Source organism: Rhinoderma darwinii, chromosome 6 (assembly GCF_050947455.1).
Source record: "Rhinoderma darwinii isolate aRhiDar2 chromosome 6, aRhiDar2.hap1, whole genome shotgun sequence".
Lineage (NCBI taxonomy): Eukaryota > Metazoa > Chordata > Amphibia > Anura > Rhinodermatidae > Rhinoderma > Rhinoderma darwinii.
The window spans coordinates 72,647,239-72,673,756 of NC_134692.1; the positions used below are offsets into that span (position 1 = coordinate 72,647,239).

The 26,518-nt window shown below is 41.5% G+C and overlaps 1 protein-coding gene across 1 annotated transcript in view; it reads right to left on the minus strand.

Moving 5' to 3' along the window:
- Positions 1-26,518, minus strand: part of GLS (glutaminase) — a 413,780-nt gene that overhangs the window by 70,161 nt on the left and 317,101 nt on the right. Inside the window, exon 15 of the mRNA XM_075829939.1 lies at positions 2,485-2,546. Within this exon, the coding sequence (XP_075686054.1) occupies positions 2,485-2,546 (62 nt within the window). The remainder of the gene's footprint in view (positions 1-2,484; positions 2,547-26,518) is intronic.

A 26,518-nucleotide genomic window follows, 5' to 3' on the forward strand; every position in this document is an offset into this window, starting at 1 on the left:
GGCCGCAAGTACCGGACCGAACACAGTGCAGGGAGCCGGGCTCCTAGCATCATACTTATGTACGATGCTAGGAGTCCCTGCCTCGCTGCAGGACAACTGTCCCGTACTGTAATCATGTTTTCAGTACGGGACAGTTGTCCTGCAGCGAGGCAGGGACTCCTAGCATCGTACATAAGTATGATGCTAGGAGCCCGGCTCCCTGCACTGTGTTCGGTCCGGGACTTGCGGCCGAAATACGTCCGTCAATTACGGACGTAATTAGTGTGTGTGCACATACCCTTAGGGTATGTTCACACGAAGGCGTCCGTTACGGCTGAAATTACGGGGATGTTTCAGCCTGAAAACATCCCCGTAATTTCAGCCGTAACGGCATGTGCAGGCGCTTGAACGCCGCGTCCATTACGGGCGTATTTAGCGCTGCTATTCATTGGAGTCAATGGTTAACGGCTCCAATTACGGCCAAAGAAGTGACAGGTCACTTCTTTGACGTGGGTGTCTATTTACGTAAATTACGCCTCGTGTGAACAGACAAACGTCTGCCCATTGCTTTCAATGGGCAGATGTTTGTCAGCGCTATTGAGGCGCTATTTTCGGACGTAATTCCGGGGCAAAAACGCCCGAATTACGTCCGTAAATAGGCCGTGTGAACATACCCTAATAGCGGCGGTTCACAGTATTACAGCCTTCTCCCATTCAAGTGAATAGCCACACTTCGCTCTCCATTGAGATATGGCATACCCCCCTTTCCACAGCACATTTGTGTATGCAAGGTATTACACAACTATCTTCCTTTTCCAGAATTCAAGAGAGATATCAACACCTTTCTTTATTGTATGATTACCAATATCGGAATGTATATTACCCCGAAGGGATCATCTCTTTTTACGCTACTTTTTGGCTTCATTTAAGTGTATATAATTTGTTTTTGAGTTCACATGCAACAGATTTGACGGATTGCCAGGTTGCTATCCACCATGTTAATCATATATGGCTACTATTAGAATAACTCCTTTCAACATTAGGAAAAGAAGGCAGATATTTAACCTCCTTAGAAAAAAGGGACAGATATCATTATCCAGCAAGAAACACATCTCCGCCATAACCACATAACACAATTCTCTACTGTCCATTACTCCCAATGGTTTCATAGTACATTTTGCTCTGAATCAAGGGAGGTCACAATTGCAATACATAAGAATATTATATTTAAACTTGTGAACACACATCTTGATCCGGAAGGCCAGTTTCTTTTTTAAAGGGTTATATTTTTAACACCCAGATAATCATTGCTAACATGTATACTCCTAATGTCAGACAAATCCCCTGGCTATTATCTGTATTGGACTTTCTATTTAATTTTGTAGAATGTTACTTTGGATCAAATCTCATTTATTAAATCCACAACCCTTTCAAATGGCCACATAAAGCCTTGAAACTTCTGGGTATTATAATCCTAGCTCATTCCAAACTTCTTTTCCAGCTGAATTTAATGCCCTTATACACTAAAATACAAATCTACAGTACCTGAATAACCTTATGTGTGTGGAAAGGTAGAAAAATCCTATTGGCAACCTCTGTTCTTCCACTGATTCTTTATAGCCTTCACGTTCTCCTGATTGATATCCGTAAGTATTATTTCTTGAAACTAAAGAGCCTCTTTATTAACTTCTTAGGGGATTGGTTTTCAGTGTGCCCCAGGCACATTTGCTCTTTCTGTATTAAATATTATACCTGCCAACTACTAGGGTCTCTCCAGGATCTATGTTACGATGTTCTGTGCACACGGTCATTTTTTTTACGTGCCGCTGTCAAAAGGAGGCGCGTAAAAAAGATGCCCGTGTCAAAGAAGTGCATGTCACTTCTTGAGATGTAATTGGAGCCGTTTTCCATTGACTCGATGGAAAAGCAGCTCCAATTACGTCCTTAATGGACGCAGCGAAAAAGCGCCTCAACATGCCGTTACGGCTGAAATTACGGAGCTGTTTTCTCCTGAAAACAGCCCCGTAATTTCAGCCGTTACGGATGCTGCCGTGTGAACATACCCTAAGGATGAAAGAATCCTAGTCTTTGACTCTTCTGCCATATCAAGTTAATAAATTCGCTGCTGTGTATTATGACATTTCATCACCCATTGTTTTTGTAATAGCTTAATAAAAAGAGAATTAACTAGTACTTCTGGACCTGACTGCATATTTGACATATACAGGGATATATAGAATACATATGTATATGTGCTTCATGTACAGTTTAAATACTATAATTCTTTTTTTAAATTAACTTGAGTATTTTTTCCTGCAAGTCAAGTGCTAGAGGTAAAAGGGCACACTATAATTTCTATACAAATAGTTTTACTGGTGTCTGCCCCTGCTCTGTAATCTATTTTGTATCCCTATCCAGAAAATTAAGATGAGGCTTCTATTGCAAGAAAAGAACGATAGTGAAACAGTCTTCAATGTGATTCATGTCATGATTTGATTTACTTACCTTCTCAGTGCAGATACATCTCCAGTAAATGCAGCAAACAGAAGATTTATCACAGATTTAACCTAAAAGTAAATAAAACATAATGATATTTAGCATAAATAAGAAATAAGGCTGTAAAGTAGGTCATTCAACATTCATTTTATATTTACACTACAATTACCACTCAAGCTACTATATTTGTATAGGCTGAAATCACACATGCAGTTATCATTGCAGGTTTTTTTTACACAAAAACTGCCACAAAAACGTACTGACACTGCATGTGTGATTCCTGCCTTATACAGCTTATGGCCCCATGCACAAGACAGAAAAAAAACAACTTTTGAAATAAGAGGTATACAGAGGTACAATAAATGCCTAACGCATGTCAATGGAAACCCTTTTATGGCTCTGTACAAAATAGAGCTGTAATACAGCCATGAGCTGAGGCCAAAAATTCTATGAAGTTTACAATTCTGTCCATATATTAGACAACAGTCATGGCACACAAATTTGCTAGCGTAGTCAAATATACTGCACACCTGCAGTCGCTGTTGACTAGTTACAATCAATCACATACTCTATATGGACAAAATTATTGGGACACCTACACATTACACCTACAGGAGCTTTTATGACATCTCATTCTAAATCCATAGGCATTAATATGGAGTTGCCCCCCCCCCCCCCATTGCAGCTAAAATTGCTTCAAGTCTTCTGGGAAGGCTTTTTACAAGATTTTGGAGTGTGTCTGTGAGTATTTTTTCTCATTTATCCACAGGAGCATTTGTGAGGTCAGACACTGATGTTGGACTAAAGGGCTTGGCTTGCAATCTCTGTTCTAGATCATCCCCACAGTGCTTGATGAGATTGATGTCAGGGCTCTGTGCGGGCCAGTCATGTTCTTCCACACAAATTTACCCAACCATGGCATCATGGACCTTGCTTTGTGCGCTGGTGCACAGTCATGCTGGAACAGAAAAGGGACTTCCCCAAACTGTTCCCACAAAGTTGGAAGAATACAATTGTTCTAAATGTTTTGGTATGCTGAATAATTAAGCTTTCCCAGGCAGGTAATGCTCTCCTGGCATATGCCAAGCCCAGACTCATCCATAAGACTGCCAGATAGAGAAGGGCAATTCGTCCCTCCACAGAACACGTTTCCACAGCTCCAGAGTCCAGTGGCGGCGTGCTTTAAACCACTCCATCCAAAGCTTGGCATTGCGCTTAAGAGGTGTGTCCGAATACTTTTGTCCATATAGTGTACAGGGCCGTAGCTAAGGGGCGGCAGGCGGGGCATGTGCCCCGGGCACAACATAGAGGGGGGCGCCAGCGCCACCCCCTCCTGCACTATAATTCTACCTGCGTCTATAGGACACAGGTACAATTAGAAGCAATGAATGTCCGGCCATTCAGCACCTTTCTACGAGTGAAGCAGCGCGATATTTTGCACCGCTTGCGTCGTTGAAAGGCGCTGATTTACAGGGAAATTCATTCTGCCTTGCCATCAGCGCCTTTCATAGACGCTTCGTTCAACCCCAGGAGACCTGCGCAGAAGAGAGCAGGTCTCCATTGCTACCGGACGGCGTGGGAACGGGATTAAGGTGAGTTTGAATAGTTTGTTATTTTATTGTAATAAAAAAGTGTGTGGCATTATCTATGGGGGGGTGTTTTTATCTATGGGGGGTGGCTTTATCTACAGGGGGGGGGCTTTATCTACGGGGTGGGCTCTATCTACGGGGGCAGGGTTTATACTGGGGTGGGCTATATGTGGAGCACTATATACGGGGGTGGACCATATCTACAGGGGGGCTATATATAGCGGTGGGCTATCTGTGGAGCACTATATACAGGGATGGGATATATCTACAAGGGGACTATATACAGGGATGGGCTATATGGGGGCACTATCTACAGGGGGCACTATGGCAGGCACTTTCTACAGGGGGCACGGTGTGTGTGTGGGACTCAGTGTATGGTGCTTTTATATTTAGGGGCGTAGTGTGTGGTATAATGAGAACTTTATCTTTGTTTATAGGTGTAGAAATGTTGGAAAACTGAGAAGCTGAAGACATCTGAGCGGAAAACTGCAGAAATGGGCTGTGACCAGGAGAAGTCATCATAGAGGTCTTCACCGGATGGAGAAAAAGAACTAGAATCTGAGACGTCACCGGCGAGTCACTTCATGTAAATGTTTATTCTGCCTCTAATCAGCACTGTATGATCTGCAGCGAGATGATGGGTGGTATGATTATGATATGATTTTTTTTTTTGTGAAACAGCAACTCCCGGCATATCCTTACCATTGTTTGGGCCATGCTGGGAGCTGGAAACAAATTAGTGCAAACCTATACGGCAGGCGTTGGACTAAATTGAGCTGTATTTGTGATGGTGTTGTACAGGGTGGGCCATTTATATGGATACACCTAAATAAAATGGGAATGGTTGGTGATATTAACTTCCTGTTTGTGGCACATTAGTATATGGGAGGGGGGAAACTTTTCAAGCTGGGTGTTGAACATTGCGGCCATTTTGAAGTCGGCCATTTTGTATCCAACTTTAGTTTTTTCAATGGGAAGAGGGTCATGTGACACATCAAACTTATCGAGAATTTCACAAGAAAAACAATGGTGTGCTTGGTTTTAACGTTACTTTATTCTTTCATGAGTTATTTACAAGCTTCTCTTTTTTTACAGCCATTGACATGTCGCAGAGGTTAACACGTGAGGAGTGGATAGAAATTGTGTTGATGTCTGGTGAACGCAGTACCCGGGTCATTGCAGCAGATTTCAATGCAAGACACCCTACGAGACCACCCATCTCCCATGCTACAGTTTGCAAACTGCTTGCCAAGTTTCGTGAAACTGGTTCAGTGTTGGATTTGCCCAAATGTGGACGCATGAAAACTGTCACTAATGAAGAAACATCAGTGGCTATCGTAGCTTCATTCAGCAAGAGCCCACAACGTAGCACTCGCCGCATGTCACTGGAGAGTGGCATCAGTCGAACATCCCTTCGGCGGATATTAGCTACTCACAAATGGCACCCTTACAAACTCCAGCTGCTGCAGCATCTCAACGAGGATGACCCAGATCGGCGCACTGAATTTGCAGAATGGGCAAAACAAAAATTGGAACAGGACCATCAGTTTACACAGAACATTTTGTTCAGTGATGAGGCAAACTTTTATGTGAATGGTGAAGTTAACAAACAAAACCACCGCTATTGGTCTGACACTAACCCACATTGGATAGATCCCTCCAAGACTATTGGAACACAAAAATTGATGGTATGGTGTGGTATATGGGGTACAAAGATAGTGGGGCCATTCTTCATCAATGGAAACCACGGGATATCTGAAATTGCTACATGATGATGTGTTTCCCTCTTTATTCACTGAAGTTGGCACGTTCCCTGAGTTTTTCCAGCAAGATGGTGCACCACCACATTATGGGTGTCAGGTCCGAGCATTCCTAGATGGACAGTTTCCTGGAAAGTGGATTGGTCGTCGTGGGCCAGTTGAATGGCCCCCTAGGTCTCCCGATCTGACCCCCTTAGACTTTTATCTTTGGGGTCATCTGAAGGCAATTGTCTATGCAGTGAAGATACGAGATGTGCAGCAACTGAAACTACGGATACTGGAAGCCTGTGCTAGCATTTCTTCTGCGGTGTTGCTATCAGTGTGTGAAGAGTGGGAGAAGAGGGTTGACAATCCAACACAATGGGCAGCACTTTGAACACATTTTATAAGTGGTCAGAAACTTGTAAATAACTCATGAAAGAATAAAGTAACGTTAAAACCAAGCACACCATTGTTTTTCTTGTGAAATTCTCGATAAGTTTGATGTGTCACATGACCCTCTTCCCATTGAAAAAACTAAAGTTGAATACAAAATGGCCGACTTCAAAATGGCCGCCATGGTCAACACCCAGCTTGAAAAGTTTCTCCCCTCCCATATACTAATGTGCCACAAACAGGAAGTTAATATCACCAACCATTCCCATTTTATTTAGGTGTATCCATATAAATGGCCCACCCTGTATATATGTAATAAGCTTGGTTTTGGTGCTGTATATATGTAATGAGCTTGGTTCTGGTGTTGTGTATAGAACTACATTACTTGTAAAATGTACAAATGTTTTTATGCTCGAGTTACATAAAAAGAAATGTGGAAAAGAAATGGCACGTCATTGATTGGTAGAGAAAACAAACATGGCGAGGGGGAAGGAGATGTCGGGAAAGAGGTTGGGGGGGGGGGCACCAAACTGAATCTTTGCCCCGGGTGCTGGAGAACCTAGCTACTCCTCTGTAGTGTATAATATACAACAGTCATGACTCTTCCACACATACTGTACAGTCATTTCTTAATAGGGGGACCTACAGATGTGTCCACCCTTAAAGGTGTGGCCTCTCAGGGATAATACAGTTATCACCTAACCTGTGGCTAGGTTATAAATGTTCTTAGTGGGAAAACCACTTAAAGAGGCTCTGTCACCACATTATAAGTGCCCTATCTTGTACATAATGGTACATAATGTGATCGGCGCTGTAATGTAGATTTAGAAAAACGATTATGTTTTATGGAGTTATGACCTATTTTAGCTTTATGCTAATGAGTTTCTTAATGGACAACTGGGCATGTTTTACTTTTTGGCCAAGTGGGCGTTGTACAGAGGAGTGTATGACACTGACCAATCAGTGTCATACATTTCTCTCCATTCATTTACACAGCACATACCAATTCAATACATTCTTGTGCCATCCAGCGAAAATAAAACGTATATGTTAAACATAAATATATTTTTAACATGGAAGTCTGTGGGCGACGGATAGCTGACGGGTGACTGACGAATGGCATCTGCTGAAGGCAAGCATCGGAGTATACGTTTTTTTTTACATGTTTGCTTAACGTCGCGCACCACACCTCTTGGGATAGGTCGGGTTTAAAGATAAGTCACAGGAAGGACAAATCTGTGTTGTTCTCAGTTCCTGGTGACACAGCAAGTATCCTACTCGAGCATGTAGACTTAGTGGACTAGATTTCACTTCATGTTGACTCGGTGGGTGGTTGTTAGTTTTACAGCAGCACAGTATGCAACAGTTTATAAATGATTCTTGGCCCATGATGTACAATAGTAATTTACCTGCCTTAATGCGCTCATTGCACTACCAATCTCTTTATTAGAAAAGTGTTAGCTAATTTGGAATGGGCAGGTAAGCGATGTACGTATGATGCCGAGTATCCAGGCCTCTATTGTTAGCGCAAAAAGATTTTGGGGTGTGTCTGTGGGAATTTTTACCCATTCATCCAGAAGACACGGATGTTGGAAGAGAGGGCGTGGCTCACAATCCCCATTCTAGTTCATCCCAAAGGTGTTCGATGGGGTTGAGGTCAGGGCTATGTGTGGGCCAGTCAAGTTCTTCTACACCAAACTCACCCAATCATGCCTTTATGGACCTTGCTTTGTGCACTGGGGCACAGTCATGCTGGAACAGAGAAAGCTTTTCACCAAACTGTTCCCCTAAATTTATAAGCATACAATTGTCCAAAATGTCTTGGTATGCTGAAGCATTAAGATTTCCATTCACTGGAACTAAGGGGCCTAGGCCTGAAAAACAACCCCATAGCATTATACCTCCTCCACTAAACTTTACAGTTGGTACAATGCAGTGCGTTGGTAACGTCCATCTAGCATTCACGAAACCCAGACTCGTCCATCAGACTGCCAGATAGAGAAGCGTGATTCATCACTCTACAGAACATGTTTCCAGTGTTCCAGAGTCCAGTGGTGGCGTGCTTTACACCACTACATCCGGCGACAGTGATTGTGCTTGATGATGTAAGGTTTGCATGCAGTTGCTCAGCCCTGGAAACTCATGCCGTTTAGCTCCTGGTGCACAATTTTTGTGCGGATGTTAATGCCAGAGAGGGTTTGGAACTTTGCAGTTATGGAGTCAGGTGATATTGGTGATTTTTATGAACTACGCACCTCAGCACTCGGCAACCCTGCTCTGTAACATTACATGGTTTGCCACTTTGTGGCTCAGTTGCTGTGGTTCCTAAATGCTTCCACTTTGCAATAATATCTAAGAGGGAAGAAATTTCACGAACTGACTTGTTGCAATGGTGGCATCCTATTACAGTACCATGCACAAATTCAGTGTGCTCTTTAGAATGACCCATTCCTTCACAAATTCTTGTAAAGGCAACTGCATGGCTAGGTGCTTGATTTTATACACCTGGGGCAATGGGATTGAATGAATCACCGTAATTTAATGATTAGGACTGGAGTGTGTCTCAATACTTTTAAGTCCATATAGTGTATCTTGTAAATGGAGGTTTTAGCGAAAGCTCTAAGAGATAATGCAACTGTTCAGAGAATACATATTGGAAGGAAATATCACAAACTTGCCCTATGCGTAAACAATCTGCTGATTTACCTCTCCTGTCCAAAGGTGCGATTAGTGGTCATGAGGGAATTTGATAATTTTGGGTCTATCAGTAACTTTAAAGTTAAAAGGATTCTCTACTTTGGACAATCTGTACTTTCTAGAAAAGTGCCTTGACATTAAGCAGGTCACAGAGTGTCTGCTTGCTAGTACTTGCAGCAATCAGCTGTAATCTGTGGGGAAACCTGGCAGTAAGTGTTCAATTTCCCTGTAGCACCACCATAGGGGAAATTAAACATTACACAGTGCCATATTCAAATCATAGGGTTGTCTGTATAATGCGGAATCAGATGGATTCTCCAGAGCGAGAAAAGCTCTTTATAGCTGCTTTCCTCTCTGGCCAAGAGATGAGGTTCCTAAACAGAGGACCCCCCTCTATCGACTCAGAATTCTCTAAAAGGGTATATGAAAAGAAGTTTTCTAAACTCGATAACCCTTTTAACCTGCAGAAGTCTGAGATCCTCAATATTTATCTCCTTCAGAAGTGAGTCATTTGTGGCATTCCTTCCCCTTCAATTGGCAGTCTCATGCCTTGAAATATTTGTGAGTACTGATCACTGCAGATCCTGCTGATGTCTTTAAACTGAATTATCTTCCCTTGCTCAGTAAATTGAAAACGGATTGTCACAACTGGGCTAAAATCCTCTTGTGTTGGTTTCGCTATAGGGAAAAAGGGAACAAAGCGCACATAGTGCATGAGCCTGTAAAATGTGAGGACAAATGGAAAAAAGTGGTCAATTATGCTGACCTGATGTTGTTATGCTAGGAGCATAACATCCCATGATGCGTGTCCAAGTTATACTTAGGTTAGACAGTTGCAGCCCAAATTCCGGTTCGAAGATTAATAAAAATCCACTATGTAGATCCAGGAGATAGGGGGGATAAAAAATGGAATATCCGAGGGCGCAGCTGTACTGAAAATTGCTTTTATTTGTACAACAACAACAACAACAACGTGTTTCAAGGCCGTACCGGCCTCTTCGTCAGGTTAGGTACAAGTGTTAGGTCTATTCATGATGACTGTGCATTTATAGCTGGCCTAGGTGATATGACTCACACCTAGGAGCGTCATATCACCATGACGATGACACACACACACCACTGACAGCTTGGAATGAACGATGTTTTAAACTGAAAGTACAAAATAATAAAAAACTTCATACTATCACTAACAAATAAAAACACACTGCGGAGACATTCCACTTGAAATGTATTTATGGATTTTTGTATCTTTTTATATATATTCTCATAAATATTTTCTAACCATTGTTTTATCTATTATTATTTTTATATTATTATTTTGTAGAAGATGCTTATCCATATTTTAACCCACGATCCTCATTTTGTATATACCTTTAATATGAATGAAAAACTGTTTTGTTTTTAAATGAATAATTTTTATACCTCACTGCCGTACCTTGCTCACACAATTGACCTTCTGACCTATAACCTAACCCGGTAGCGATTTCTAGGCCAGCTATAAATGCACAGTCATCATGAATAGACCTAACACTTGTACCTAACCTGACGAAGAGACCGGTACGGCCTTGAAACACATTGTTGTTGTTGTTGTACAAATAAAAGCAATTTTCAGTACAGCTGCACTCTCGGATATTCCATTTTTTATCCCCCTATCTCCTGTTGTGTTGGTTTGGTAGAACTAATATGTGTTTAAAATAGATACCTTGCCCAAGTTTATTTGGTGAGGAACTACATCTAGGCTGAGGTACGAGATTGTAATACAGAGATTGATCGGACAGGGGGCGTGGGATTCCAGATTTTGCCCTTTATCATTAGCCATTCTTGACTACATGCATCTTAGATATGGTAAATATCACTGACACTAAATAATCGGTTGACATGGAGAACAATTGTTGTTTTGCCTTCACAATCCATTATCTCACTGGATTCTCGTTCTATAAATAATAATCCTGGCACTTCCCCTCTCTTATGAACCATTTTGAGGGAGTGGAACAAATAAATCAACACTTACACTTTCTCCACCTTGATACTCTTATACCTCGTTTTAGTAATCCTAAATTCTCAGCATGTATAGATGCTTGTTCTTTTTTGGCTACTAGTCGACCATAGATTAGAATGTCCTAGAAGATGGTGCATTATGGTCACTTCAATCTTTCTTTCCAGGGGGTCTGATTCCCACTGGGTGCATGGTATCAATATGACAATCTATAGGCATTCATGGCAACTGTCAAACGGAAACCTTTGATATCAAGAGACTTAAATTTTTTTAAGACCTTATGCTAATATCAACAGATTCTGGCCCATGCGGTCTCCCTGTTATACGGATTGCTCCTGGATAAAGTTAAGGAGTTGTGACGGGTGCATTCTGGGGAGTAATGGTCTAAGATTTTGGAAATACTGTACTCGCTCGATTTTCCTGTTATATATTACAAGAAAAAAGCTACAAGATATTATACGGATAAGCTGCATAATTTTCTTTCCTGGTCTTCACCCTTTGTCGATGTCAATCTGCAGTAGAGACAATGGTCCATGTCTGATGGGGTTGTCCCAGGATAAAACCTTTTTGGTTGTCCAACTTTAGTCTATATAATAGGCTCTAATCAACCAATGTCCCAGCCTCCCCGGAGATTTTCCTTGTTTTATTGTTCTCCAGTTCAATTAAACAAGACAAAAAAAAGTATTTTACATAATTTTGGAAGCCCCTGGAGCCTCAGACTAGAACACAAGGGGAAATTGCTCTTAACCCCTTAAGGACATGGACTAGTTTTCACGTTCAGGACGCTGCCCCATTTTTTAAATCTGACGTGTCACTTTATGTGGTAATAACTTTGGAATGCTTTTACCTATCCAAGTGATTCTGAGAGTGTTTTCTCGTGACACATTATACTTTAAGTTAGTTGTAAAATTTTGGCGATACATTCAGTATTTTACAGTGAAAAACACCCACATTTTGTGAAAAACTGCAAAAATTAGGATTTTTCTAAATTTAAATGTATCTGCTTGTAAGACAGGCAGTTATACCACACAAAATAAATGCTAATTAACATTTCCCACATGTCTACTTTAGATTGGCATCGTTTTTTGTACATCCTTTTATTTTTCTAGGACGTTACAAGGCTTAGAACTTTAGCAGAAATTTCTCACATTTTCAAGAAAATTCAAGAAAAAACGCTATTTTTACAGGGACCAGTTCAGTTATGAAGTGGTTTTGAGGGGACCATACAATGCAAACCCCCATAAATCACCACATTTTAAAAACTGAACCCCTCAAAGTATACAAAACAGCATTTAGAAAGTTTAACACTTTAGGCGTTTCAAAAGAATTACAGCAAAGTAGGGAGGAAATGTACAAATGTCATTTTTTTTGCAGAAATTATTTCTAAATCCTTTTTTTTAAAATATAACACAGAATGTTTTACCAGAAAAACGTAACTCAATATTTATTGCCCGGATTCTGCAGTTTTTTTAAATATCCCACATGTGGCCCTGGTATGCTAATTCACTGAAACACCGGCCTCAGAAGCAAAAGAGGACCTAGAGGATTTTGGGGCCTCCTTTTTATTAGAATATATTTTAGGCACTATGTCAGGTTTGAAGCGGTCTTGTGATGACAAAACAGTGGAAACACCCCCAAAAAGACACCATTTGGCAAACTACACCCCTCAAGGAATTTATCAAGGAGTATAGTGGGCATTTTGACCCCATGTTTTTTTTTGCTGAATTTAGTGGAATGAAGAGTTTGGACACACGGCAGAGGTCAGAAGGGAAGGATCATCATTTGGAGCTCAAATTTAGTTGGAATGGTTTTCGTGTGCCATGTCACATTTGCAAAGAGCCTGCGGGACCAAAACAGTAGGAACCTCCCATAAGTGACCGGATTTGGGAAACGACACCATTTAAGGAATCTATCTAGGGGTATAGTAAGCATTTAGACCCCACTGGTCTTTTTGAAGAATTTATTGCAATTAGGCCGTAAAAATGAATATCAAAATTTTTTCCACTAAAAGGTTGATTTTTTTTCATTTTCACAAGGGATAAAGGAGAAAAAGCACCCCAACATTTGTAAAGCAATTTCTCCAGAGTACGGAAATACCCCACATGTGGTCATAAGCTGCTGTTTGGACACACGGCAGGGCTCAGAAATGCAGGAGTGCTATTTGGCATGCAGATTTTGAGTACAGTGGAAGCCCCCAAGAAGTGACCCCATTTTGGAAACGACACCCCTCAAGGCATTTAACACTTGCCTGGACATATGATAGAGCTCAGAAGTGAAGAGCAACATGCGCATTTGAGGTCCATTTTGGTGATTTTCACAGCATTGGCCCACAATTGCAGGGCTCTGAGGTCAAATAGTAAAACAAACCCCCAAGTAGTGATCCCTATTTTGGAAACTGCACCCCTTAAGGCATTTTAAGGGGTGTCGTGAGCATTTTGCCCCCACAGGTGTTTTTCCATTAGTAATTAATGCGCAGCGGATGGTGCAAAGTGAAAATTGCAATTTTACGCTGATATGTCATTTAAGTGCACAATATGTTGTGTCCAGTTTGTGCCACTGAAGACACACATCTCGTAAACAGCTAAGCTGGTTCCCCCGGGTATGGCGATGCCATATATGTGGACGTAAACTACTGCTTGGGCACGCTGTAGGGTTCAGAAGGGAGGGAGACCCATTTGGCTTTTGGAGCGCAGATTTAGCTTGGCAGTTGTTCTATTTGGGGTTTTGCTGGTATTTCAGTTTATAATGTGGGGGCATATGTAAGCTGGGAAGAGTACATCAGGGCATAATAAGAGGGTAAAATAATGCAGTAAATAAATAATATTTCAGAGATATGTGGCCAGTGTCAGGCATCATTTACACGAGCGTAATATACACGCGTGCGTCGCGCGTGCTTTTCACGCGTGTCGTACGCACCTATATTAGGCTATGGGGCAGTGCAGACAGTGCGTGAGCTTTGCGCAGCGTGAGTCCGCTGCATAAAAGTCACGACATGTTCTATATTTCTGCGTTTTTTGCGCATCACGCACCCATTGAAGTCAATGGGTGCGTGAAAACCACGCAGGTCGCACGGAAGCACTTCCGTGCGAACTGCGTGGTTCGCGCAACAGCTGTCATTCTGAATGTAAACAGAAAAGCACCACGTGCTTTTCTGTTTACAAACATCCAAACGGAGTGTCAAAGTGATGGCGGCTGCGAGTAAATCTCGCAGCCGCGCATCATACACTGATGACACACGCAGCTTTTAACCCCTTAGTGACCAGCCCATTTTAGGCCCTAATGACCAAGCTATTTTATTTGTTTTTCTATAGTCGCATTCAAAGAGCTATAATTTTTTTTATTTTTTTGTCTACATAGCTGTATGAGGACTTGTTTTTTGTGGGATTAGTTGTACTTTTTAATAGCACCATTTTTGGGTACATATCATTTTTTATTAACTTTTATTAACTTTTTTGGGGGATTATAAAAAACTGAAATTCCGCCATTGTTCTATGCGTTTTTAAATTGACGCGGTTCACTATGCGACGTAAATAACATGTTACCCTTATTCTATGGGTCGGTACGATTACGGCGATACCACATATGTAGAGGTTTTTTATGTTTTACGACTTTTGCACAATAAAAACACTTTTGAACTAAAATTATTTGTTTTTGCATCGTTGCTTTCCAAGAGCCGTAACTTTTTTATTTTTCCATCAATGTAGTGATTTTTTGTGCTTGTTTTCTGCGGGACGAGACGTAGTTTTGATTGGTACTGTTTTGGGGTGCATGGGACTTATTGATTCATTTTTATTATGACTTTTTTGGGGGGCAATGGAAAAAAATAGCAATTTCGCCATTGTTTTTTGCATTTTGTTTTTTTACGGTGTTCACCTTGCGGTTTAAATTACATATCAACTTTATTAATGGAGTCATTACGGTCGCGGCGATACCATATATGTGTACTTTTATTTATTTTTTATATTTACTAAATAAAACCACTTTTTATGGAAAAAATGGTTTTATTTATTTTTTTACTGTAACTTTAATTATGAATCTTTATTTCACATTTATTACTTCTTTTATTAGTCCCACTAGGGGACTTTACTGTGCGATCTTCAGATCGCTGCTATAATGCTTTGGTATACTTCGTATACCAGAGCATTATTGCCTGTCAGTGTAAATCTGACAGGCAATCTGTTAGGACGTGCCTCCGGCGCGTCCTAACAGGCATATGTCCAGGGCATATGCTGCCATGACACCCCATCGGAGACCTGCGATTGCATTCGCGGGCCGCCGGTGGGTGACAGAGGGAGCTCACTCCCTTTGTAAACAAAGTTAAATGCTGCGGTCGCTATTGACGGCGGCATTTAACGGGTTAAACGGCCGCGATCTAAGTAAACTTCGATCGCGGGCGTTGGAGCAGGAGCTCAGCTGTCATCAGACAGCAGAGCCCCGTCTCCAGCCTGCATGGGAGACCCGTGCAGGACTTAGACTAGGCGAACGTGAAAAGGCGTCAGCCTAGCCTAAGGCCCCTTAGTGACCGACGTGAAAAGGCGTATTGGTGGTCACTAAGGGGCTAAGTGCCTTTTGCGCATGCAAAACGCCACGTTTTTTGCGTGCGCAAAACGCACACGCTCGTGTAAATGAGGCCTCACACTGATAAATGGTGCCCGATATCTGCTTTTGGACACTCTGCACATTGTGTCGATATATTCTGAGAGCCAGAACTTTTTCAGTCAAAAAAGCTGTGTAAGTGCTCGTTTATTGCGAGACGTTTTGTAGTTTTTATTGGTACTATTTTGGGGTTCATGCGACGTTATGATCACTTTTTATTCCATGTTTTGTGACGGGTGGTGATAAAAAAAATAGCGATTATGGCATTGTTTTTTTTTGCGGTGTTCAGCGTGCGGGAAAAAATAATATTATAGTTTTATAGTTTGAGTCGTTACGAATGCGGCAATACCAAATATGTGTACTTTTATTTTAATGTTTTCATAAAAGGCTTATTATAGGAAAAAAGGCAATGTTTGTTTTTATTAACTTAAAACTTTTTTTTTTTTACACTTTTATTTAAAAAAAAAATTGTTCCACTATGGGACTTGAGGGCCTGCGCCTCTGATCTTTACTCTAATGCTTTGCACTACCTACGTAGTGCAATGCATTAGAGCTATCAGTCATTCACTGACAGCAAGCCTATTAGGTCCCGTCTGTGGGCAGGGCCTAATAGGCTTTAGTACGTGGCAGACCAGGAAGCCATTATTAGGCCTCCAGTTGCCATAGCAACAATCGGCATTGTCACAATATTATCGTGTCGACGCCGGTCACTACATACCACTAAGATGCCGCGAACGCGGCACCTTAGGGGTTAATGGCAGGGATCAGAGCTAGCTCCGTTCCCTACCGTTAGAGCACGGTGTCAGCTGTAACATACAGCTGACACCAGCAGCTGATGTCACAGGCTCAGCTTCTGAGTTGCGCCATCTTGTTACTGCGGCCGGACGCGTTTTAGGCCCCGCCTCTGGGCGGGACCTAGCAGGCTTCCGGACCTGGCAGACGGGAGGCCATTGTTAGGCCTCCGGTCTGCCGGAGCAGTCATCAGAACTCCGCAATTTCATTGCAGGGTTCCTATCTGCTCGCTTTTTAGCGCTGCCTCTGAGGGGTTAATCGGCCGGATCGGAGGCTAGCTCCGGTCCTGGCCTTGAAGCAGTGATAGCGTTAAGCTATCACTGCTTTAAAACTGTGTCTGCAGACGCGTATGCCGAAACAGTACCCTGTTAATGCTCTGACGTAATAGTCCGTCAGTTTGCATTAACAGGACAACGCCTGTGACGTACTATTACGTCACATAGCGTTAAGGGGTTAAGTAAATTATGAGTGAGGAAAGTATGCTCTCTGCAGAGACTAAGAGGTCTTTACAGACTGAGACACTATGGTTATCTTGGTCACGATTTTGGGATACTCCTGAGTATGTTATGGTGGATTTTCAACCCCTAAATCTCCTAAAAATGGGTCTGGATTAGATTCCTGGATGTTTATCCTTCCAAGTTTCTCTTGAGATAACATGTAGCATGTAATTTAACTATGAGATAGGGCTAGAAGGAAGAAATTAGGAATACATGACCATGAAGATCCTCTCAAGAGTTAGACAGAACTAAAGATTGACTTTTAAATTAACCTTTTAACCCCTTAATGACCAGGCCATTTTGCACGTTAATGACCAAGGATTATTTTTTGTTTTTTAAGCATTCCAAGAGTCATAACTTTTTTTTATTCCATCGACATAGCCGTATAAGGGCTTGTTTTTTGCGGGACGAGTTGTATTTTGTAATTGTACCATTTTTAGATGCTTATAATATATTGATTAACTTTTATTAACTTTATTTTAGGAGAGAATTGAAAATAAGCAGCTATTCCAGCATTTTCACGTTATAAATTTACGCCGTTTACTATGCCGGCGTAAATAACATGTTAATTTTATTCTATGGGTCGGTGCGATTACGGGGATACCAACTATGTAAAGGTTTTATATGTTTTCCTACGTTTGCACAATAAAAAGCCTTTTAAAAAAAATTACTTGTTTTTGCATCGCCGCATTCCAAGAGACGTAATTTTTTTATTTTTCCGTCAATGTGGCCGTATGTGGGCTTGATTTTTGCGGGCCAATGTGTAGTTTCATTAGTACTATTTTGGGGTACATAGGACTTATAGATAAATTTGTATTTATTTTTTTATGGGGGGAATGGGAGAAAACTTTATTTAACTGATTTCCATTTTATTTTTTTAAGTCCCACCAGGGGACTTCACTATGCGATCTGCTGATCGCATATATAATGCTTTGGTATACTTAGTATACCAAAGCATTATTGCCCGTCAGTGTAAAACTGACATGCAATCTATTAGGTCATGCCGCCGGCATGGCCTAACAGGCATTTGGTGAAGGCAGACCTGGGGGTCTTTGTTAGGCCCCCGTCTGCCATGGAAACCTGACGGCGACACGCAATTCCTTTGCGGGGGCACCCATGGGGTGACAGAGGGAGCTCCATCCCTCTGTCAAACACATTAGATGTCGCTGTCACTATTGACAGCGGCATTTAATGGGTTAAACTGCCGGAATCGGAGTGCGCTTCGATTCCGGCAGTTGCAGCAGGAGCCAGGCTGTGTATAACAGCCGTGCTCCTGCCGCTGATCGCGTGGGTACAGTGTCAGTACCCGCGCCATCACAGGACGGATATATCCGTCCTCCTGCGTGAACTAGCAGCTGCAGAGGACGGATATATCCGTCCTTCGGCGTTAAGAGGTTAAAGGTCTTTTCTGGCTTACTGCCATCAAGGAACTGCCTTTCAAGTTATTGGCCACACATAAAATGCGTACTAATAACACATCAGTCTTATTTACAAGTTTATGTTGTCCAGAACATCAAGTCAATTTGAAGCAAACTCAAAAATATCTCTGCATGTCCTCCACTGCTATCAAAGTGACTATCAAATAGTCACCTTTGAGTTGTGCAGATTCATTGGCACAACTCAACTTTGATACATATAGAGTCTTGAACTCTGGGGTGCACAATCTGCAAACCTCTAGAGTGGACACCAGGTGCTGGCTCAAAGCAAAGACTCTCCTGTTGTCTGTAGTAATTTGATCAGAATGAGGGAAAAAGGACTCCTTCGTTAGGCGCTCTTGTCCTGGTTGTAATGTTGCTCGCTCTTAGTCAGCGAAAAGATACTCAAGTTTCTCTGTTTGCAGCTTTGTACTCAATTTATAGAACATATAAGAAGCCTTGTTCAGGGACAGGGGCAGAAGAAAACTTATGCTCTGATGGTCTTGTTGGCACCACCATTTATTTTCTTCTTTGTTGGGATTTTTGTCAGTCAATATTGTGGTTTATTGACAATAGAATATTCTAGACCTTTGGTATATACAATTCATTATCTGACTGTAGAAGCAAAAGAGTACTGATTTGCTGAGAAATTATTTCAAAAGATCGCTGCAGCTCCTTATAATCTGCTGCCTGGTGTCTCACGTCATATTCTCTAAAGGCCCTTTTACACCGGCTGATATGCGGCAGGTTCAGTGTGCGCCGATCAACGACACATCGTAGATCGGCGCTCGTTTGCTCCTGTCACACAGAGCTATGGATGCGGACGAGCGATCGTTACTCCAATCACTTGTCCCCATACATTATTATCATGTCGGCAGCACGTCAGGCAGATGTGCTGCTGACAACGATAATATTTCACTTTCCTAAAACGATACGACCAGCAGACGATCGAGCGTTTGCTCGTTCATCTGCTGATTGTTTCCCTGTTTACACAAGGCAATTATCGGCAAAGAGCATTCTATGAACGCTCGTCTGCCCAATAAACGTCCTGTGTAAAACCCCCTTTATTCCCATCCCATATAATACTGGCAATTGATTATTAGCAAAGGTATAATAATTATATTTCGCTATCAAACAATACCATATATGGGCAGACAGCCCAGGGTCTATTGACGGACCCCAGGGCTGTCTTACCATATTTCCTGTTGTTAGGGCATACTGAGGTATGTCCTAACAACTGCCTGTGTACTATACATACACAGGCTAATGTACTGGCTTATAGCTATAGGCCAGTACATTGAAGTTTAAAAATAAAGTAAAAACAAAGTAATGTTAAATAAAAAAATTACACATTCACCTTTTTTACAATAAACATTAAAATAAGTCTCAATACATAAAACATACACATAATCGGTATTGGCGCGGCCGTAATAACCTGCACAACTATTTTTTTGCATCATTTATGTGTAATCTGTAAAAAAATAAAATAAAAATTGCTTTCTATTCACACGACCGTGCCCGCAATCACGGCCTGCGATTGCGGGCACGGTCGGCCGCCGACTGCCACCCGCATTTTCGGGCCATGCTCCCATACAAAGTATGGGAGCACGGCCCGCAAAATGCAAATGGACGGACATTTTCCATAATTTTCGGAACATTTCTACGGCACGGTCACCCATCCGTATCGCTACGGAAATGTGTCCGCGCTCAATGAAAGTGAATGGGTCCATTTTTGCAGACCGCAATTGCGGTCCGCAAAAACGGAGGTTATCTACGGTCGTGTGCATGGGGCCTAATTGTGAGACGCGAGGTGCGATGATGAATTTAACCTCCATGTGCCTCACATTAATAGTAATTAACCCCATCATGTACCTTACACATTAACCCATTATGACTGAGAAACATGATGGGGTTAATTACTATTAATGTGAGACATTCAAAATTCATCATCGCACCTTTGCCTAACATTTATTACTGTTGGCAAAGTAAACGAAGTATCGGTATCGAAGTCCAAATTTTGGTATCGGGACATCCCTACACTGTGGGTCGCGTCCCCCTGGGGGTTCGTGAGTCACTCACCGAGGTCCCGGTTCCAATCAATGCTGGAGCAAGGAGCTGACATCTCCATGATCTAGCATTCCCTGTGCCCTGAGCGGCTTGACGCAGGCAGGCGGGATGCAGCGACATCATCGCGCCTGCCTGCGCTGAGTCACTCATACCACACACCGGAGGAGGCGAAGGATCCTCCACTCGACGTGGGAACGGGGATAGGTAAGTAATTATGCACATATGGGGGCATTATACTGTATGGGGGGGCTGATATTGTGGGGGGGGCATTATACTGTATGGGGGGCTGATATGGGGAGCATTATACGGTATGGGGCTGTTATGGGGGGCATTATACTGTGTGGGGGCAGCTATGGGAGCATTAACTGTGTGGGGGCATTATACTATGGGGGCTGTTGGGCAAGGCGTCTGGGCATAGGAGCGCGCAGGGGTCTGATGATGATGGTGGTGCTGGGGAGGGGTAGGGGGGCCCAAGCTGAATTCTTGCATTCATGAGCCTTTAGCTACGCCCCTGGGTGTATGATTAACCAATTATACCAAACAGGTGATAATCATCATCATTTTCATATGTAGTTGAAACATAGTCATTAACTCTATCAGAAACAGCTGTGTAGGACGCTTAAAACTGGATGAGGAACAGCCAAACTCTGCTACAAAGGTGATATTATGGAAGACAATTTCATAGGTCCACCATGGCAAGACTAATCACAGCAACAAGACACAAGGTAGTTACATAGTTACATAGTTTGTACGGTTGAAAAAAGACACATGTCCATCAAGTTCAACCAAGGGATGGGAAAGGGGAAGTAAAAAATTTCTACACATAGGAGCTAATATTTTTTTGTTCTAGGAAATTATCTAAGCCTTTTTTAAAGCCATCTACTGTCCCTGCTGTGACCAGCTCCTGCGGTAGGCTATTCCATAAATTCACCGTTCTCACAGTAAAGAAGGCTTGTCGCCTCTGCAGGTTGAACCTTTCTTTTTCTAGACGGAGGGAGTGCCCCCTTGTTTTTTGAGGGGGTTTTACATGGAACAGGATTTCACCATATATTTTGTATGTGCCATTCATATATTTATATAAGCTAATCATGTCCTCCCTTAGTCGTCTTTTCTCAAGGCTAAATAGGTTTAGTTCTTTTAATCTTTCCTCATAACTTAGATTCTCCATGCCCCTTATTAGCTTCGTTGCTCTTCTTTGTATTTTTTCCAACTCCAGGGCATCCTTTCTATGAACTGGAGCCCAGAACTGGACTGCATATTCTAGATGAGGCCTCACTAATGCTTTGTAAAGTGGTAATATTACATCCCTGTCCCGCGAGTCCATGCCTCTTTTGATACACGACAATATTTTGCTGGCCTTTGAAGCAGCTGATTGACACTGCATGCTGTTGTTTAGTTTATGATTTACAATTACACCCAGATCCTTCTCATCAAGTGACTCCCTCAGTGTAGCTCACCCTAGGACATATGATGCATGCAGGTTGTTGGTACCCAGGTGCATAACTTTACATTTATCTACATTAAACCTCATTTGCCAAGTGGACGCCCAAACACTTAGTTTGTTTAAATCTGCCTGCAATTCACATAGTTATATTGCATCAGCAAGGTCTCTCCCAGGCAAAGATTTCAAAGCAGACTGGGGTTTCAAGATGTGCTGTTCGAGCTCTTTTGAAGAAGAACAAATAAATCGGCAACGTTGAGGACCGTACACGCAGTGGTAGGTAGAGGATAGTGTAGCTCAGTCCAATCCCGCCCATAAAGCCATACCTTCGATGTGGAAACAAGGCCAAGCTACTCAACTATGCACAAAAATATAGGAACTAGGGTGCAGAAAAATGGCAGCAGGTGCTCTGGACTGACTAGTCAAAATTTGAAATATTTGCCTGTAATGGAAGGCAGTTTGTTCGCTGAAGGGTTGGAGAGTGGTACAATAATGAGTGTCTGCAGGCAATGGTGAAGCATGGTGGAGGTTCCTTGCAAGTTTTGGGCTGCATTCCAGCAAAGGGAGTTGGGGGTTTAGTCAGGATTAATAGTGTCATCAATGCTGAGAAATACAGGCAAATAATTATAAATCACGCAATACCATCAGGAAGGCGTTTGATTGGCTCCAAACAAACAGCCAATGTCATTAAGAACTATCTTCAGCGTAAAGAAGAACAAGGAGCACTGGAAATTATTATATGGCCCCCACAGAGCCCTGATCTCAAAATCATCGAGCCTGTCTGGGATTACATTAAGAGACAGAAGGATTTAAGAAAGCCTACATACATAGATCTGAAGGAATCTAAATCCCTGCCGAGTTCTTTCAAAAAAGTGTACCAAGAAGAATTGATGCTGTTTTAAATGCAAATGGTGGCCACACCATAAATTGATTTGATTTAGATTTCTATTCTGTTCATTCACTTTGCATTTTGTTAATTGATAAAAAAAACTATTAACACTTCTATTTTTAAAAGCAATCTTACTTTGCAGCATTTTTCCACAACTTTCTAACTTTTGCACAGTACTGTATTGATAAAGAAAAATAATCATTATCGCTTTGCTAATAATCTATTAGCAATATTATATGCCTATGCTATATATATATATATATCTTATGTTTCTCCGGTCTCTCTGGAATGTCATGAGGTCTTAGTAAGCTAAAGAAGGAATCTTTACCAATTATGTCTGCTGGTTATCTCTCCTTAGCAGTGGAGGTTACGCTGAGATAGAGTATTTTCCAGTTTGCTGCAGATTGACTTGATGTTCTGGACAACATAAACTTGTAAATAAGAATGATGTGTTATTAATATGCATCTCTTGTGTGGCCAATAACTTGTAAGGCAGTTAGCCAGAAAAGACCTTTAAAAGGTTAATCTAAAAGTCAATCTTTAGCTCTTCTGTCTAACTCTTGAGAGGATCTCCATGACCATATTTTTCTTATTTCTTCTCTCTCTCGCTCATTATTGTAACTTTTCTTTCTTAATAAAGCTTTCTTTTAATTTCACCGTGAGACAAGAGAGTTTGATCAGCTGATGGATAATGCGAGTATGTCCAGCAGCCTTAGGGCTCATTCAAACGAGCGTGTATCAAGTCCAAACAACGGCCGTCATACGGACTCATGTATCCTGGCCTCATTGACTCATGGGGCCGTTCACACGACTGTTGTTTCAGCGGAGCGTGTGAAGGGTCCGTAAAAAAAGAGGACATATCCTTTTTTTTTGCGCTTCACGCATCCCTCCATAGACTCTAATCTATGGGGGATGCGAGATAATGCATCCCGCACACGGGTGCACCTCGGACGTGAAAAACTGTAGTTTTTCACATCCGAGATTGGCCACATTGAATTTAGTCCTAGTCTCAACGCAAGTACCCAGGCAGGATGATTTTCAGGACAGATTAAGTGGCCAAAGCTGAGATTTCTCACCAGTAAATTATGTGCACAAAAGAAGGCATGGGAGATATGTCTGGGACATATAGGAGGTTGTGAAAATCAACAAGGGTGTAAATGCCTTTGCTTCTTCACCACATTACCGGTGGCACTGGTACGCAGCATCTGTAACACACCAGATGATGGAAGTGTTTGTAGACTGTAGTCGGTCATACAAAGAGAAATGTAGACAGTTACACTGAAGATGAAAGGATTGAACCAGATAATGTTGTCCTTTATTTCCAATACTAGGGAGACCATGGGGGAACTAAGGGGGAGGGACAAAGGTATGGAGAGGCTAATTTCAGAAGATATTAAGAGCACCGAGATTGCAGCATTAGTGAGCCAAGCCAAGGAGCACATTGTTTATAGTTACATAGAACACAATCCTTCTAAGCTTGGTTGAACTTGATATGTTTATTTCCAACCGTGCTAACTATGTAACTGTAACTATGTAACCATTATAGTAAATTACACTGTATTTAATTTAGCATTGCTGGGACACATAGTGCCTCAGCAGCAGTGTGATAAGAGACAGGAGGGGGAGGATGGCTGCGTGTGAGTCTTCAGCAGCCAAGGAAACTCTTACAGAAAATAGCTACCCCAACAATAAGGCCCCATGCACACGAACGTGCTTTTGCGGCCGCAATTCCCCCGAAAATCTAAGGGAGAATTGCGGCTCCATTCATTCCTATGGGGCCATGCACGCGACCGTAATTTCCAGGCTCATAGCAAATAATGGCCGCGGCCATGTGCACGGCCCACGATTTGCGGGCGGCCTGCGGGTGTCACTCTGCCCCCGGCCGACCCGAAAATCATGGCCGTGCACATGGCTACGGTCGTGTGCATGAGGCCTAAGTCTATCTAGTTATGACAAACTTTTTTCTGTGTTTGTTTATGATTAATGGTCATTTCCTAGGTACCCTAATGGCAATATGGAATACAGTGATAACCCTACTGTTTGTGATTGATGAGTCTTTACAGACTCAGATGTGGAGGATGTGATTATTACCTGAACATTGGCTGAACAGTGTTTGTTTTATTCCAGATCTTAATAACACAATTTTTTCGTTTTTGGTATTAATCAGATAAGAGTAGGATTATCAAATGTTCTGGATTATCAGACGAGCATGGAGAAGTAAATAAAATATGGTTTCTTTTAAAAAAAAAAAAAATTGTCAGTCCATCCATATGCAGGAAGGTTTCCCAATGCAAACTTGTAACACAGAGATACTTCATCAAATACAGTATGTACAAGACGGGTACATTCCTAGTTTCTTTTGGTTATGTGTAAGGGAAACAAGATGAAGTATATATAAACAGAAGAAAATCAGTTTGCATATATCACATTTAACCCTTTCAAGACCGAGCTCATTTTGACCTTCATGACCAGCCCCATTTTCTCAAATCTGACATGTGTCTCTTTATGTGATAATAACTCCGGAATGATTTTGCCTATCCAAGCGATTCTGAGATTGTTTTCTCGTGACATATTGTACTTTATGTTAGTGGAAAAATTTGGTCAATAAATTCATTGCTTATTTGTGAAAAACACCAAAATTTAGAGAAAATTTGCAAAAATTATGATTTTTCTCATTTTAAATGTATCTGCTTGTAAAACAGATAGTAATACCACACAAAATAGTTACTATTTTATATATTCCATATGTCTACTTTATATTTGCATAGTTTTTTGAACATTATTTTATTTTTCTAGGACGTTACAAAGCTTAGAACTTTAGCAGCAATTTCTCACATTTTCAAGAAAATTTCAAAAGGCCATTTTTACAGGGACCAGTTCAGTTCTGAAGTGGCTTAGAGGGCCTTATGTACTAGATAGACCCCATAAATCACCCCATATTAAAAACTGCACCCCTCAAAGTATTCAAAATAGCATTCAGAAAGTTTCTTAACCCATTAGGCGCTTCACAGGAATTAAAGCAAAGTAGAGGTGAAATTTACAAATTTTATTTTTTTTGCTGAAATTCATTTGTAATAAAAAAATTTCTGTAACACAGAAGGTTTTACCCGAGAAATGCAACTCAAATATTTATTGCCCAGATTCTGCAGTTTTTAGAAATATCCCACATGTGGCTCTAGTGTGATAATGGACGGAAATACCGGCCTCTGAAGCAAAGGAGCACCTAGTGGATTTTGGGGCCTCCTTTTTTTAGAATATATTTTAGGCACCATGTCAGGTTTGAAGAGGTCTTGTGGTGCCAAAACAGTGGAAATCCCCCAAAAGTGAGATGGTTTTGGAAACTACACACCTCAAGGAATTTATCTAGGGGTATAGTTAGCATCTTGACCCCACAGGTATTTTGCTATATTTATTGGAGTTTGTCTGTGAAAGTGAAAATCTACTTTTTTTCTGAAAAAATATTAAAAAATAAAATATTTGCAAGGAATCAAGATTAAAAAGCACCCCAGAACTTGTAAAGCTACTTCTCCCAATTACGCCAATACCCCATATGTGGTACTAAACTGCTGTTTGGACCCACGGCAGAGCTCAGAAGGGAAGGAGCGCCATTTGGATTTTGAAGCGCAGATTTTGCTGGATTGGTTTTCAGTTCCATGTCGCATTTGCAACGCCCTGGAGTAAGCAAAACCGTGGAATCCCCCCAAAACTGACCCCATTTTCAAGACTACACCCCTCAAGGAATTGTTCTAGGGGTATAGTTAGCATTTTGACCCCACAGTTTTTTTGCTGAATTTAGTGGAATTAGGCCGTGAAAATGAAAATCTACTTTTTTTCTGAAAAAACATAGAAATGTTTAATTTTTACAATGAATAAAGGAGAAAAATTACCCCAAAATTTGTAAAGCAATTTGTCCTGATTACAGCAATACG